The sequence below is a fragment of the Polypterus senegalus genome, chromosome 1 (assembly GCF_016835505.1).
Source record: "Polypterus senegalus isolate Bchr_013 chromosome 1, ASM1683550v1, whole genome shotgun sequence".
NCBI lineage: Eukaryota > Metazoa > Chordata > Cladistia > Polypteriformes > Polypteridae > Polypterus > Polypterus senegalus.
In genome coordinates, this window is record NC_053154.1 from 144,665,674 (window position 1) to 144,682,884 (window position 17,211).

Sequence of the window (17,211 nt, forward strand, 5' to 3'; positions counted from 1 at the left end):
AGTTTTACTTATGTAGCACCTTTCATGCACTCAAGGACACTTTACAATTCAATACACACATTAACAAGACAGTAGAAATTACATACACGAAAAAGAATAATACTTGCATGTATTGATACAAACATCACAATAGTAAATGTCACAAACATGACAGAAGTCATTTTCTGACAAACTTGTTTTGAAAAGTGTGTTATCAGAAAAGCACCTTTAAAGAGTTTGTTTAAGCTAAAATATAAACTTTCTTGTTTTTTTCACCCTCTGCCGCCAACAAAATTCAGACGCTTGGTATACTATGTTTTTACAACACAGTAAATGAACAGAACTTTGGCATATCTTATGCCTGCCCACTCAACCAGAATGAGACTTTGAGCTGGACCAGGCATAATAGCACCAATGCATTCATAATTGGGAGACTCTAAGCCAACTGCTCTCATACCACTTAAAATTTATGCCACATATACATTCACTGCATCAATCACATTTTAGTAGTGTACTTTGACTTCAAAAACGTCATGAACGCCACAAATTTAGAGTTCGATGATTAGTTTTCACAAAAGTAGTATGCTGTTTTATCAGCTCCACTAACTGCACACCTCTGTAATTTTGGGCTGCCGTTAACTAAATAGAGATCACAGGATCATTAAAAGGGTCTGCCTTATGCTTCAGAGTAGCAATATGATACACGTCTGGCCACTGTAATTTTGAAACACTGACTAAATAAATTTTATTTTGAAATAAACATGCAGAGCAGCTCATTTAATCAGCAGTGTAAACTGACCACAGTTACAATTTCCCCAGGTTTGAAACCCAAAAATATGTAGTTTATATTGATCACATACTAGTAAGTGTACATGTTTGCAGTAGTGGTGTTCCATCCATGAATAGCTAACACCTTGCATCCAGTGAAGCTGTGGATGGACAACTGTACCCAATCCATTAGGAAATGAACACATGTGAAGAATAATTTCTAATTCCCTCATCCAAATGCAAGACACTACAAGTTAAAACAGCTGCTAATCATAGCAAATTAGTTACATCATTGTGCTCTCAAATTATGCACAATTTCTAAGCAAACACCATAATAAAAAAATGAACGAAAGCATTTTCTTCCTTTCTTTTCTACCCTGAAAGAGCAAGAGGATGTTAATGCTTTATTAAACAATGCAGGATTGTTAATTTATAGTCCTTTGTAATTATCATGTGCTTAAGGTAACATTTCTGTGCATACTGTAATGTTTCTAAAACATTTTTGTACAGCTACAGTTTTATACTGAAAAGACACTGCAGGTTATGAAACATACAGACAAGTGACTTAATATCTTAACATTTAAGGAAGGAAGAAAGAAATAAACTTTATACACAATCAGTAGCGGGTCATGCATGATACCCGTAAAATATTAATTCAACAAAAGGACAAGAAAAAAAAAATGTGCATTTTCTTGTTGGTAGATATTCTAGGTCCTGCTATGTTCTGATGATTTTCCTGAAAGCCAAATATCAAAGCAAAAAGCAAAAATTTTATGGTTTATGCATTTCCTATATGGTGGCCTGCACTGTACTGTTTTTATATGACTTTACAATAGTGGCATAAAAGTGCATTTTCCTTTCAAAGTTGTGTCTGGTTGACACAAGACAAATCTTAAAACATCACAAGATCATAAAAGGATTTATTTTAAATCAGCCAATACCAGCCCAGTAGCAACATACACATAATAAATGTAAAATGTCATTGATATAAAACCATATAAAAACAGATCAAAGAAATTTTAAACATAAAAAGTAACTTTCAAAAGATACAATCTTTTCTTCTCTGTACTTGCAAAGTGTGTTTCAGTCTGATCTCTAATTTTATTAGAGCATTTTTTCCACTTTTACTGGGGCTTGTGTGTCTAAATTGGCCTGTTACCAGATCTGCACATATGCCAAGGCAGACTCAGAGTCAAGTTGAAATAAGGACACCACACTTAGCTGTTAAAAAACACACAGCAGATGAAATGCTGTCTACGTTTTAAAGTTGGACATTTCAGACCCAGCTATTTCTGATTAAAATACACTAATAAAAGATCTGTATGCTAGAACCTCCCCTCATACTGTATTTCAATGGATATGCATATAATGATAATTGGTGGTAAGGCTGAGTGGTTCATTAACCCAAGGGGTATAGAAATTGTCATTTTAAAATTATTCATTTTAGAAACATGTCTCTTATAATAATCACTGAAACACTGATAAATCTGACATAACTACTGTACATTATTATATAAGAAAACAATGTCTCTTTAAATGTAACTGTTAAAATAAAACTACTCAAATATATATAGACTATCTATAACAGTATATAGTAGATTATGAAAGGAGGGGAGGCAGAGCAGTCAGATTTGTTTAAAACACAATTTAAGGCTGACCAAGCATGTTATTAAAAAACAACTTAGAAGCAAAGGGTTAATTTACAAAGTATACTCGAATTATATATTTTACTGGCTGACACCATAAAACAAAAAAACTAATTCAGATTTCATCAAAACAGCTACATCAATTAATGACATTGTTTTACAGCAGACAATTCATACAACAGAAAATATTCTAGCGCCATAGATTTGACCCTTATGAAAGTTATGATACACCAGAGTATAAGCCAATGTGTGCTTCTGAAGTATGTTTAGGATGCTGGTATATTTTAAATAATTCAAGACATTGGAATAGTTTTCTACACATAATTCAGAAAAAACTCACACACACACTCACACTCTCTCTTTTAGCAATTACTGCCTGCTTTGTTGGTGAGCACAATTCTTTTGCACATAAATTGATCAAACATAGAACCTCCCATCCCTGAGACTAAACTACTTTTTTTCATGCTAGCTGGATACAGTTTTTTAATAGAAAATATACTGGTGACATTTAAATATTTAAAAAGTCATCTTAAGTTTTGCTATAAGAAATCACCTTAATTACAATAACATAAACACTTGAAATTACCTACTTTCAAGACAAACAAAGGAAAAACAAAAAACACTTAATATTAAATTCTTAAGCCTATTTAATCAAATTACAGATTATAGGAAAAAACCCTGAATATGGCACAAGTCTGTCACAGGGCCAGCTCACATGCAAAGCCACATTCACGTGGGTACATTTTGAAACCACCAATTAACCTAACACTGATCCTGCATACCTATCAATATAATTAAAACAAGAATTATAACATGGTAATAAATAAAACAGAATTTCTGGAATTGGAACAGTGAAATGGTACATGTGTTAACTTTTGCTCTTTTACACTTAATAGCTGTACATAGCTTCATGGCATTGCTTTGGGCCTCTAACTACCAGTTTAATGTAACTAAATCTTAATACACATTAATCACAATTTTTCTGATTAAGAACTACCATTTGTGCATAAATCTGTAGTATACTGTTTATACTCAATATACTATCAATGCAACTGGTTTTCACTTCTGTGCTGAGTATGCACTAAAATTTACTTACTTTAAATTTAGCATGAATGAACTTTATAAAACATTTTTTTCATATTACTTAAGTAAATAAGTCACTGTTGCTTCATGTAACATTTGTGACCAGGAGTAGCAAATCCACAGCAAAGTATAAGGGGGAAGGAAAAAACCCAAAACCTTTGACCAGTTACAACTATAGGTGATAACGTCACATCACAATTGCTAACAGCCAAAAAACATTCCTTTTATGGGTTTGGTTGTTATAGAGCATTACAAAAGGTCCATCTCACTGAAGACCTGAGTGAGAGCATCACTTAAAGACACAACAACATTCCAGCAAATATGATTCAGCCTCTGGGCTTAAAGCAGACAGCAGCCATTCATTTGGCAAGCCACAGGCACATTCCTAACTTTCTTTACAGGCCCAACGAATGGACCAGCCCACCCAATGGGACACACCTGCCCAAGTCAGTTCTTTCATGAACAAACTTGCTTTACTCTAACATATTTCAAAAAGTGAAGCTCCATATTATCATACCATTATATATCAACAGCAAATCAATGTTATTTGCCACTATAACTCACATATCACTTTGAAAAAATAAAGCTTAATTAAAGTTTAACATATAAACATTCAAATACATAGTAATAAACAATTTCTGTAAATACAGTATTTTTGGATTACATTAAATAAAAAATAACATCAATATTTAATGTTTCTGTTTTATGTAGTTTGAAGTACTATGGTAAAAAAAAAAAAACTAGCTCCTTTAAACTTAAAAATTCCTTTCTCTGTAGGAACTTGGGGAAAGCCATTAAATAGCTTTCTACTCACATTGTGTATTACAAGCCAAAGTTTCACAAAATTAACTGCAACTACAGCATTGTACATTTTTTGCATAACTATTTTAAGAGAAATGGACCATAAAAGGGAAATTTAACAAGGACCTGTTCACTTCTGTATGAGGATAAGGCATGTAAATATACATACTGGGTATTTCGTAAATGCAGGTTTCAATTTAAAATTGTGCCACCACCTGACAGTGTTATAATTGGTTCTGGGGGTAGGTGGGGTAAAAGGGAGGCAGTTCAATATTCATGAGCATCTATAGCATTTTTCTTGTACATAAAAAAAACAACAACCACCTCACTAACCAATCCCCTTTCAGAAGTTATGGCAAACATCTAATCAGTGCTAATACTGGACAAGCCTGTGGTGGTGGCTGCTTGCTTGTAGCCAACTACAGAATAGTATGTTGTCATGGTAAAGCTTGTTTTTGTAGAGTAGAAGGTTATGTATGGAAAAATTCTTGAACTTCAGACATAAATGGAAGCTGTAAATACCTTTAATTGTAAACTCTGCAGACTGTATGAATAAACAACTTCTTTTCTGCTTCACTGCACAAGTAATCATTAGTGGTTGCTTTACCATTTAACATAAGCACAAAATATGTTAAAGTAACAGTACTAAACATCCATCTATCATTTGCTTATCCAATTTTGGGCCACACAGAGTTGTTACATAATCTGACAGCAAACAGCACAGAGAAGGGTTAATAGCAGAGAGACAAGTCAATAAATTATAATGCTTGCACAAACACTGCTGCACATCTACTCTGGCAATTCATAATATTTAATAAATAGAACATTTTCAGACTCCTGACAAGACAAAATTCAAACTGAGGCACTCTGGGAAGGAAGTGGTCTCAGCAGGCAGTTTATACTTAATGGAAAAGCTAATATTATAACAACACATAAAAAAATTTACTTCAGCATACTACGTACAAATTTGCTTTATTTAAATGGCACTGAGTAATGAAGTCAAAAGGGGGTGAAAACATACAGCTGTTACATCAGATGCCAAACAGACCCCAAGGCAATGAACCAAATTCCACTGAAGAAGCAATGAAAACATCAAATTGAGCTTTCAATGGATTTGTATGCTATTGTGGTGTAGCACATGATACAGTACAAGTGTTTCAATATACACTTGGAATTCAACCTGGGCCTGAGGTCAAAAAAGCAAAAAAAACTTGTTACGTATCCTTTAATCACTCAGAAATCTTAAGGCAGATTAAGAATTTCATTTTAAAAATCTTTATTTGCTTTATAGAAGATATGGCCATTAATGTTTAAGTGGCTTACCAGCATCGGCTTTCAAAAACTTTCCATACAAAAGCCAATAAGGTTAAGAAACATGTTAAAAAAAGTTTGAATAAAAAATGTCTCATTGCTACAGCAGAAAATGAAAATCACTTGAGATTACAATCCTAAAACATAGGAAGGGCAAAGTTTTTTTTCACTAAGAGATGCAAACCTATATCTGTATACACAAGACTAATTTTCAAAAGTCTAATTATTTTTACCACAATTTCAACACAAACATATACATGAATGTATACTTAAAAGCAGGAATTAATCTGAATAGACCTCAAATGTTGCTTCTCTAACTAGAGAGCTTCAAATAAGATCATGTCCTAGAAACACACTTCTGCTAAACCAAATTAAATATTTGTAAGCTTTCACCTTCTTCTGATTACAGCATATAGACAATGCCCCATAAACCAAAGCATTTTCATCTTAAATTGTATATTCATGATTAGAGTTCATAATTTGGTTAGACATCATAAAATCCCTGTCTCTACTTAGTAAATTGTTAAAAGCAACAGTCATGGCAAAGACAAAGATAACAAACCCGAACACTATTTTAAAAAGGAGACTCTTGAAAAAAAAATGGGTGAACAAAATTGAACAAAAGCCATAATAAAAGAATGACTAATTACCTGGAGGTTTTCCTATTAATGGGCAACACACTGAATGTAACAACTATTAACTGATAAGAAAATAATTTTCAAAAGGCTACTGTAAGAAACCACTATAAATGTGGAATACAGCTAAACAAAAGGCTATGGAGGTTCAAGTTCACTAAACTGTAAGCAAAATAAATGACTACAAAAATATTTTGGAGTGTGTCAGAAAACTTAATTTTCAATGATGATCAGCCAAGTCAAACCAAACCATGACCTGGAAATGCTTTAACTTGTTATTCAAAACAGACAAAAAGAAAAGAGCATGAAAATGTGATATACAAAAACTTGCAAACATTATTCAGAAGCTCAAACAAAACTGACAAATTACTCAAGCATGAGATTCATAGCAAAACAAACTTTGAATATTCCAAAACAATTGCTGGAAATATAAAACTGAAGAATAATTTAAATTCAGTAAGATTAAAAAAAATACTGTATTCTACTGCATAACTTAATATGACTCTTTTGCATGTGGTTTTATGATAGTAATAGAATGCCATATCCAATACAATCCCTAATTTATGAAACCATTACCACCAGTAGGCAACACAATAAGTTATATCAATCTTTTTGCATGTTGCTATAGTTATACCCTCTCTCCAATCTACATATTGTGCAAGCAATAAAACAAATAGTGAATGCCAAAACAAAAACACTACACAGAACAATTACAATCCACTTTCAAGCTGTTTAGTCCACATGTTGAAATCATTCAGGATTTCAGCAGTGGGTTAAGACGACAGTTATGCAACACTGCTGTCCAGTTTTCATGACTTTGCTGGCACTGCATAATGGATTTAAAAAAATACACACTTTGCAGCAGCTGCTGAAATGGAAGGCATCTGGACTGCATTTTTGAAGATGTATTCCTTGTTTCAAAGAATCCAGGATTTATCGTTATCAGCAGCCAAGAATCATTTTTCCTAATATTTAACATATACCATTCTGTAGTCTACACAGTGCTTTTTGTACAGACACGTGCGATGCTAAATGCTCCTAACAGGTTCAAAATTTAAGAGTAATTTGTTTTCACCTTAAACTTTAGAAAGGTACTCTGCCTACAATATACTGTGAATTCAATTCAGAGCCAACACATTTAAATTCAGTTTGTTTTTTTTGTTTTTTTTTTTTTAGATTGAAACTCACAGGTGAGCGGACCACAACTCACAACTTAACTTTGTGGATTTAAATGTCTTCTGCAACACAAACTTAAAACTTAGCTAGCCTAAACAATAAACTGCCCAAATACTATTAGAATATTCAGGTCACTGATTGATTTGTCTAGATACAGTGTAGGCCAACCAAAACATTTATAACCACTGTTTTACAATACCATCAATTAGGTGTATAAAAAACACGTCAAAACATAATTTCAAACATATAATAAGCTTGTGCGCACACCACCATTTCCTTCGATTCGACATCCTTGACTCATTTTCTTTAAAAAGCATGTTATAAGACAACTTTCTGTCGAGTACATAGTGTGCCTCCCCCCAACACATTTAAATTTCACTGGTGTATTGGGTCTGCCAGACCTGGGAACAATGCAGTGGTGGAAACTGTCTGAAAAACAACAATAACATTACTTTAGAAGCATTGCTTCCACATAACACAAACCTAACCCCATCATAACAAACAGAGAAATGATTTACATCACCATCAACCATGAACACCCCCTATCAACTCCTCCATGCCCATCCAACCTACAAGAATACCTTGGACCAATGCATGTCTGGATACGGTCTGTAAGACAACAATAACACCACTTTAGAAGCATTGCTTCCAAATGCCGTAAACCTAATCCCATCACACTAATCACTTACATCACCATCAACCATGTATACCTCCATAAACTCCTCTATGCCATTCCAACCTCCAATAACTTTCCCATTCATGTACAATCCTTAATCTCATCAGACCGATCATTCTTATTTCATTTTAAAATGGAACTGGGGAGGGGCATATGTGACTTCTTTCCAAAAACAATCCAATATGACAAAGAAAATTTCTTCTAAGATGGCATTAGAAATCATTTTTAAAAAGAGAGAAGACAACATGGAGGGAGTGCTCACTTTGGAAGATGAAGAATTTTTCAGAATAGAGGATCATGTTTCTGTTAATTCAGTGTCTGAGAGCGAGTCTGAAGAAGATGACAGAACTGACTCTCAGACAAGTGGTAAAATATGGATGTCAAAAAAGGATGAGACTGAATGGTATTTTTGTCCACAGGAGGAGCCTCAAACCCAGAGGAGACAACACATACCAGAGACCACTGGCTCTGCAGCCAATGTGAGGAGGATTCAGGAGCAGGATGCTGGAGCCACAAGACCACCAACTCCAGAACCAGAAGTAACTGTGAGTGAGCCTGAATTTATACATATACTGTATATATCAGTGACCCAGAACATATACAGTATATTTGTTTGAGGAATAGAGACACTCAGAGATATTAGTAGACTTTAGAACTAATTAGCATTTTCATCATGCTAGGTTGCTACCACTTGCTGCAAGTGGAAATGGTGTGATGTTTGTGGACCCAAGAAGGACAGAAAGACCCCATTAACCAGCTTCAAGTGCAAAAAAATACATTTGCATGGAACACAATTTGAAAGTCTGTCTTTCATGTAGTGTACAGTACAGGTGCTATAAATTTGTGTTCAACCAGGCTAATTGTATCATTTAAATATAACCCTGTATGCCCTTTCAATTTATTCAATTCAAAACAATAAACATCAATAGCTCTAGTATGATTTATATTTGTTCTAATGTATATTAATAATATATTCCGTTATATCTTGATTATTATTGATTTCTACACAAAAATCAAATTTTACATCAAAAATTGAACAGCACTTTCATTGAGAAATGTGATCTAGCAAAGCTTAAAAGTGAATATAAAACATATTTACTGACTATATTGTTTGTAACTGAGAAAAAGTCAACATCTGTTAAGCAGTTTGACATAAAATATTGTTTTTATTATTTTAAAAACCCCAAAACACTGTAGGTGTACCAGACCCATGAATACCAGTAGCAGCAGCAGCAGTAAAAGTAGTAGTAGTAGTAGTAGTAGTAGAATACGGAGTAACAAAAATATGAATACCACACAAGAGTTAAGTTTATTTTTGGCTTCCCTATTTCTTTAGTACTTGAACACAGCTGCAAGGCAAAATTCAGATATAACTAGTCATGTGTACATTAGCTACAAATGTTGTTATTGTTACTTGTGAATGAAGAAAGAAACAAACAACGTTCACCAAAACACAAGATCTATATCACACTTAAATTTTCAAAGCATAAGAAGAGACGGAGTGCATTTTACCCAAAACAGATCATAGCATAATCACTCTTGCTGAAAAAGAAGGCTTCCCCAGCTATTTTTGGATGACCAGAATACTGAAAAACCAAACACTATAATTAAGATTCTGTAGTGCATGCCAGTAACCAGACTTTCCTTTTTATTTATTTATACTTCAGAAACCCCTCAAGTGAAAATAAAAATTATCATTTTTGAAAAGAACAGGATCTTGTCAAATGTCAAAAGATCAGTAAGCAGGAATGCCCTGTAAAGCAAAAATAAAGTAACCACCAAACCCTTACCTTCTCTTTTTACTGGACTGTTCCTTGCATCATCTGGCTTTTGAAAGCTGATGCTTGCATACGCGCTTAAATCATCACCCGAGTTACTTCCACAAGGCTGATTAGGGGATTTAGACTGGAGGGAGGTCCATTCTTGATTGTTAAAATCCTTGACCAAGTCCAGATCAATGTAATTTAGACCATTTTCAAAAGCAGCGGCAGTGTTTAACAGCTGCTCTTTTCTTCCAGTCTCCCCTTGTTTGAGCCAAACATTTTCAAAAGATGCATAGCTATGCCTTTTCACATCCTCCGCATGGGAAAGATTCAGGCTACTACTAGCAGCTTGCGTTGAGGAAAAGGTCTCTGAACTGTGCCGCCTCCGACCCTGGGGATCGGCACGGATCACCTTGGCACCCTGGTTCCGATTTGGACTTGAATTTATTCTGGTAAAAGCACTATTCCCGGACAATGGGACAAGTAAACTTCCACAGGCTCCATTTGCAACACCATTTAATGAAGCAGAAGTGAAGGTTGGAGAAATGGAGCGGACAGGCGTTTTAGCAGCTACACAGCCCACATCCGAGTAATTAAGCACTGCTGGTGATTCTTTATAGTCTATACAGGAAGAATTTAACTGCATACTCACATAATCACAGTTCTGCTGGCCTCCTCTGCTCGGCCTGATTGTAGCAGTACCAGCAGTAGTGGTAGTGGCCGTGTTGGCTGAGCTTGCATAGTGCGATGAATTGGATGAAGATGCTGCAGTATAGTTTGTTTTGCTAATGTGCGTCCCCAAATCCATATTCATGTACTCTGAAGAGTTTTCCATTTGCCTCTCTGAAGGCTCTTCTGTATACACTGGAGAGAAGAGTGAGGCAGAACTTAATGAGTAAGATTTTTCATTAAATTCTATATTGACATATTCACCAGGACTTTTGGGCTCAGGTGGAAGGGGGTGTTCTCGAGTCCGTGGAAGAGTGCTAGCTTTGTTGTTATCAAGAGATAGTCTTGTTGGACGTAAAAGCTTCCCTTTAATGTGTGTATAGGCATCAACTTTCTTTGGCTTGCCAGTATGTTTGCCATTAACCTGGCCTCCTATACTATCACTGCTAGTAGATGAAGAGGAATCCTCTCCATAAGCAAGAAGACCAGAGCTCACTGAGACATGCAACTGCCTGTCATCATTTTTCCTCTGACTGTGCTTAAAAGAGCGAGGTAAAGAAAAATAGGAGCAAACTGACTTTACTGGCTCATCAACAGTGTTGAAATAGCAGTCTGGAGGAGTACTGGTTGTTGATCCACTGGCAGGAGACATGTTGATATAATCACTGCAAGACACCTTTCCATCATTGCTTTCCACTGAAAGTTTGGGGTTAGCACCATTGGTCCATAACTTTCCATAGTTTGCATTGTCAGGAGAGCAGCTACCACTAGGTGACATCATCATATACCCATTTGAGTCCACTCTCGAATGCTGCCTTGGATTAATAATTTGCTGAGGTGCAGATATGCTTTTGGGGCTCATTGGCATGTAATCATCACTTTTATTAGGCACAGGTGCCACACCTGGAGACATAGGCATATAGCCATCATCTGCATGATTTACTCGACTTCCATCAATATGAAGGTCAATGCACTCCTCTGGATATGAGTGGGTAGGCACAAAAGCAGAATGTCGATAAGTTGATAAGCGACCACATGGATAACTTGGCATCATTTCAGTATATTCATCCAAAGATGTAGTAGCTGCTTGGGAGGGATCTGCCTTTTGGTGGGAAACGGTTGGTGGAGAGGCACCTGATGAGTGTGTCCTTTTCCTGAAACTCTTGTCCAAGTCCGCTTCTTCTGCTCGAGAGGGTGTAAAACGTTGTTGACTCTTGCTGTACTGTCCATTTGGCAAAATACTGGGTTTGGCCATGCAAATGTAATTATTTAGCTCTTCTTCCTGGGCAGGAGGGGTGTGACCCAGAGAGTCTGGGGTCACACTCCTAAATGAATTTCTAAAATCACAAGGGCTAGAACCATACTCATCAGATGAAATGAACCCTCCATCACTGGGCGAGCCAGACACTGAAGCACTAGACCGCCGTGGGTAAAGGCAATCCGAGGTGGACCCATGACCACTAGTACTGCTAGATGATAAGCTAACAGGGCTTGTTGCAGATGGAGAACAACGTGATGATGGCATAGGAATCGAACGACTGTGGTTCAAAGGTGGATGAAGCCGGGAACTCCCTCTATGCTTATGCAAGTGTGTCCGGCTTGTGCTAGGGCTCACTGGGCTCCCGTCAACTGATGTTGGTCTAGACATAGTTCCTTCTCCATCACTGGAGGCCCTCATCCTAAATGAGCTGCCATGCTTACCTGGACCTGCAGGTGAAGTTGCTGTAATGCTTTCAGTCCGAGGCCGCCTAATGAGTCCTACTTGGCTGGGAGGAGGATTGTTAATATGGTGTCTTCGAAGAGGCACAGAAATCGGGTTGGAGCAGTTGGAAGACGACTGGCTTTTACTACGGGGACGGAACTCTTCACTCATGGCTTTCATGGCCTCAAGGATTGTCTCATGCATGTTCTGGGCCACTACAGAGTCATCCACTTGCATCCAGAACTCCCCGGGCCCGGTGACAGCAGAGCGACCCACCTCGATGAAGAAAAAATTTTCTGAATGTCCACATCTGCGAATGTTCATGAGTTGCAGTACCACAGCAGCAGCATCAGAGTTCAGTTTGACAAAGCTGATGGTCTTATTGGTGAGGCACAGCCTGTAAATGCCAATCAGATTTTTGGTGTGCCCAAGGCCCTTGGGTTTTAGGATGACTTGCCAGACTTCTTTGAACGCCGGTCCTGGCGTGGCATCCCCGTAGCTGTCATCGCCGTCCCCGAGCCCAGCGCCCGAATCGTGCACTTTACCACGGTTGTGCAAGTCCACCAGGGACTGGAACCATACGTCCTGCTCTTGCTCACTGTCGGCTGCAATGGCAAAGTATTCGTCTTTCGTGTAGAGGGCCACCAGGTACCGATTTTTGGAGTCCGCCCTCTTGTTGATGTTGAAGCAGTTCTCCAAGGGGATGGACCTTTTGGGGGCGGCCGACTTGTGCCTCCATTTCTTCTCATTCTCATAGTACTCAAGCCTGGCGGGTCCCGAGACGCTGGCCGCTCGCAGGACAAAAAATCTCTTGTGCATGCTTTTAGGCTTTCTCAAATAGCCCACCTTTCTGACGTCCGAAAAATTATCCGTCTCTGCTGTCGGACTCGCCATGGTGGCAGGAGGAAGAGGGCAGATGCAAAGTATTAAGTACTCTTCATAAGCAAGAAAACGATCAGAATAAGCAAGAGTAAATATAATAAAAGATGCAAAAGTGCATGTGCCGAAAGTCGCTACATGGGAAGTCGCCAAAACAAGCGCGATCGGGAGACTTGCTTCTCTCTCTTTTTATCTGCTGCTTCAGTCCAGGCGCTTTTTTCTTCTTTCGACAGCAATTCGTTACACCCCACAATCAACACGCTCTCGAAATGCTTCTCTCAGAAAGTAACGGCCCTCTTCAAAAAATAAGAAAGAAATAAGCGATCGAGGTAAAGGAGTAATTATAGATTCAAACAAACGCACCTCTTCGTCTCAGCTCCGGAGTTTACAAACGCACGTTCATCAAAACAAGCCCAGTCCGTTTGCGACCCCATTTAGCGCTGGAAAGGAGAGTGGCAATTCCAGCCACAAAAAAAGAAAACAAAACAGTCTTCGGCTACTCAGAAAAAAAGGACGCCACTGCACAAAGGTAAAATCCAGTTTGAGATATTGGTTTCCTCTTCTCCTTGTTGAACGTTTTATTATTATTTTTATGTATATTTCGTCCACACGATCCGTTTCATACAGTACCAAAACAAGACGCTGTGTTTGTGTGCGTACAACCCCTCCGATTCAATCACACTCTAAAGGAGAAAAACACGTGACGAATCTCAATGCGTGGACGGTTCAAACGGGAGGGGGGCGGGAGGCGACAAGAAGGAGGGAGGTGGAACAACCTACCTTATCATAACATTCCAGGGTTGCCCGCCTAGAGTAATATGATTGGGTAGAAATTCTATATCCCGCCTCCCACGAGATCGGCCATTGAAAGCGGTGTGGCGGGGCTAAGGCCTGTTTATGTCTTTGGTGTCAGCCGATTGGAGAATATCCTGTCCATCACGTGGAACACCCCAAAAAAGGATTCCTATGTGAATGTTCGGTGGTGCGGAAATATAGTAAAAGGCGTCGACGGCTTTCACCTACGCGGGAGGGTGTTATTTATAAACAGCCGTTAGTGAATCTCTGCAGGATTTTTTTACATTTAATATTTGGTGAAGGTTTTTTTTAAGATAAAAAAGGAAATACTATATAATTAGGTAAATTAAAATTCTCGTTACAAAGCATTTCAGTTCTGTACAGTATCAAGCAGCAAAGATGTTCTGATTTTATTGTTATTGATTCGTCTGCTTCCCGGTTTACAGAGTTTCTGTTGTGCAATCCCTCAGTAACTGGTTGTGTTAACTCTTCTTAACAGCCTGTAGTCATATAAATGACTGTACCTCTGGCGTCTTTTCTTTTCTAGTCGCCTATTTTATTCTATTCATATGTAACAGATCTTTGTACTCAAATGTAGCAAAAAATACTCTTCCCCAACCCCTTTCTCTCCCATGTGGGGGTATAATCCGACGGCACCCGCAAGTATGGCTAAAGGTGTCTAATTTCATTAGGTGGTTGCGAATTGGGTGGCATTTGGTCAGGTTCATCCATGTGAGCGCACACACCCCCAACCCCCCCCGTAAGTGTTCATAGAGATTAGCCACACCACATCCCAGTATACTAATTATCTTATTATGAACACGGATTCCCCGAGTCTAGGCCCCATTTTGATGCTGCTTTGTCAAGGTCAGGATTTGGTACTTATAGATAAATATACTATTATTATCTATTGTATTGTTTTATATTTTAAAAATGTTTTAATCACTTAAAATCTTAAAGCATTTTATGTGTTTTTTTGCATGCGTAAAAAGTAGGGCAGTTGTGACACATACAAACCTAACTGCTCAATACTGCCATCTAGTGTATTTAAATTCCATTTTATGCTTTCAGTAGTTATACTGTAATTGGTAACGTCTTTTTAATTTAGGGGATATTTGCCTGATATATTCGGGATTTTAGAAATAATGTCGCAATTAGCATAAATCGCCCTTATTCGGGGTGCTCATAAGAATGTAATGATTTAATTCATGAGGTAGAAGATCATAATCAATAAAAACAGTTGTGTCAAATATTTGAAATATTAAAATGTGTGCCTCACTTTTAGTGTTTAAAGTCTAATTCTCCATTGTAATATAAATTTGTAATTTTTAACCCTTTGACTGAAGTTTGTAGAGGGATAAGTCCTAAGATCTAAATTAGCATCATATTCATAATCACTGACCTTGAAATAGTATAAAACAGGGATGTCCAACTCTGATCCTAGAGGGCTTCAATGACTGCAGTTTCTCATTCCTGACACTTTCTTCATCAGTGGCCAATTTCTTCTTTTAACTGACTAATTTTACCATCGTTTTAATTATCCTCTTTTTTAACTCTCAGTCATCTGAATTGTTTCATTTTCCTTAAATGCCAACCAAACAAAAATGAGACGTGAAATAAGCCAACAGAAGACCAGCTAAGTTGAGCTATCAAACTTTAACAAATTTCACTCCAACCAGTTTATTAATTAGAAGATTATAAGATTCTTCTTGTTAATTAAACACATTATTTAATTATATGGCTAATTGATGCTCTCATTGTGCCACACTAAACATTTCCAAAAATGTTACTTTTAGTTTCTAAGAGCACCATTACCATGTTTTAGTGACCTGAGCAGATTAATATTACTGAGACCTTCATTTTTATTTTTCAAATACTGTGTGATGGACCAAGGTTAGCAGGTCATATGTTGGCTCACTTTGTATCTCATTACTGTTTGACTGCTAATTAGAGACAAAAAGAACATTTAAAGAGTCAACATTGTAAATAGAAAGTCAGTTAAAATTAAGGCAAAAGTTAATAAGTAGGAGAAATTGTTCACTGTAGAAAGGAAAACCCACAGTTACTGTAGCCCTCCAGGATTAATGTTGGACACCAGGTCAGGTCAGGTTGGGGAGCATACACTGGTACAGTATGTGGCTACACCCACCAAATGACGAAACAGCTCGGGATCCTGGTTGGCAACCTTCCAGGCAGACACGTTGCCCAGTCCCACCCTCTGGAAATGACCGTCTATCTGTCGCAGCTAGGTGTTACGTGGGTGTCCCCTTGGCGTGGTCCATCCACTCGGGTCCTTAAGAACGAGGATCCTGTGAGCTGGATCACCCCTGGAGAATCGCGCCACATGACTATAGTGCTGTAAAAGACGCTCCCTCACAATGCATGTAATGTGCCTCATTCGAGGCTCAGTGAGCAACCGCTCATTTGACACAAAAGTCAAACCAGTGGTACCCAAGGATTCTCCAAAGACACGCAGTACCAAAGGAGTCCAGTCTTTGTCTCAAGTCACTGGATAGAGTCCATGTCTCGCAACCATATAGCAAGACAGGAAGCACCGGTACTCTAAAGACTTGGACCTTTGTTCTTATAGATATTGGGAGCACCACACACCCCTGTCCAGCGACCTCATGACCCCCCATGGTCTCCCAATCCGTCTACTGACTTTATAGGAAGAGGCACCAGAGACACGAATGTCGTTTTGACAACATCGACACTGTCTCTCACAGAAAGAAACACTGCTGATGACTGTGCCTAAGAAGTCATTAAAGGCCTGGATCTTGGTTTATATCCAGGACACTCGCACGCCCAGATGCTCAGACTCCTCACTCAGTCTGTCAAGAGCCCCAATCTAAGCCACAATTGACTCCGTGAAGATCACAGTAGCATCAGCAAAGTCAAGATCAGTGAATCATTCTTCACCAACAGATGCCCCACAACTACTGGACCCCAAGACCTTGCCCAACACTCAGTCTCTGCCATCATTGAACAGAGTACAAGCAAAAGCACACCCCTGACGAACCCCAGAATCAACTGGGAAAACACAGTGGTTCTGCCTCCACTCTGCACAGCACTCACAGTATCAGTTTACAGGCTGGCAATGATATCCAGCAACCTTGAGGGAATCCCATGAAGTCTGAGGATAGGGCAGCTCGATCAACTGAGTTGAACACTTTGCAAAAATACAAGAAATGCTACAAAGAAACTCTGCCGATATTCGTGTTTGTGCTCCATGATAACCCTCAGTACCAGGATTCGATTAATGGTAGATTTCTTAGGTGTAAAACCAGACTGCTCTGCTAAGTGCAACTATTTGAGGAACAGATTCAGA

At 38.1% G+C, this 17,211-nt stretch overlaps 1 protein-coding gene across 1 annotated transcript in view; it reads right to left on the reverse strand.

Annotated features, from left to right (window-relative positions):
- The window catches only part of irs1 (insulin receptor substrate 1), a 43,524-nt gene extending 29,719 nt beyond the window's left edge, over window positions 1-13,805 (reverse strand). Inside the window, exon 1 of the mRNA XM_039759695.1 lies at window positions 9,866-13,805. Coding sequence (XP_039615629.1) covers window positions 9,866-13,103 — 3,238 coding nt within the window. The 5' untranslated portion in view covers window positions 13,104-13,805. The remainder of the gene's footprint in view (window positions 1-9,865) is intronic.
- Between the last annotated feature and the right edge of the window lie 3,406 nt (window positions 13,806-17,211).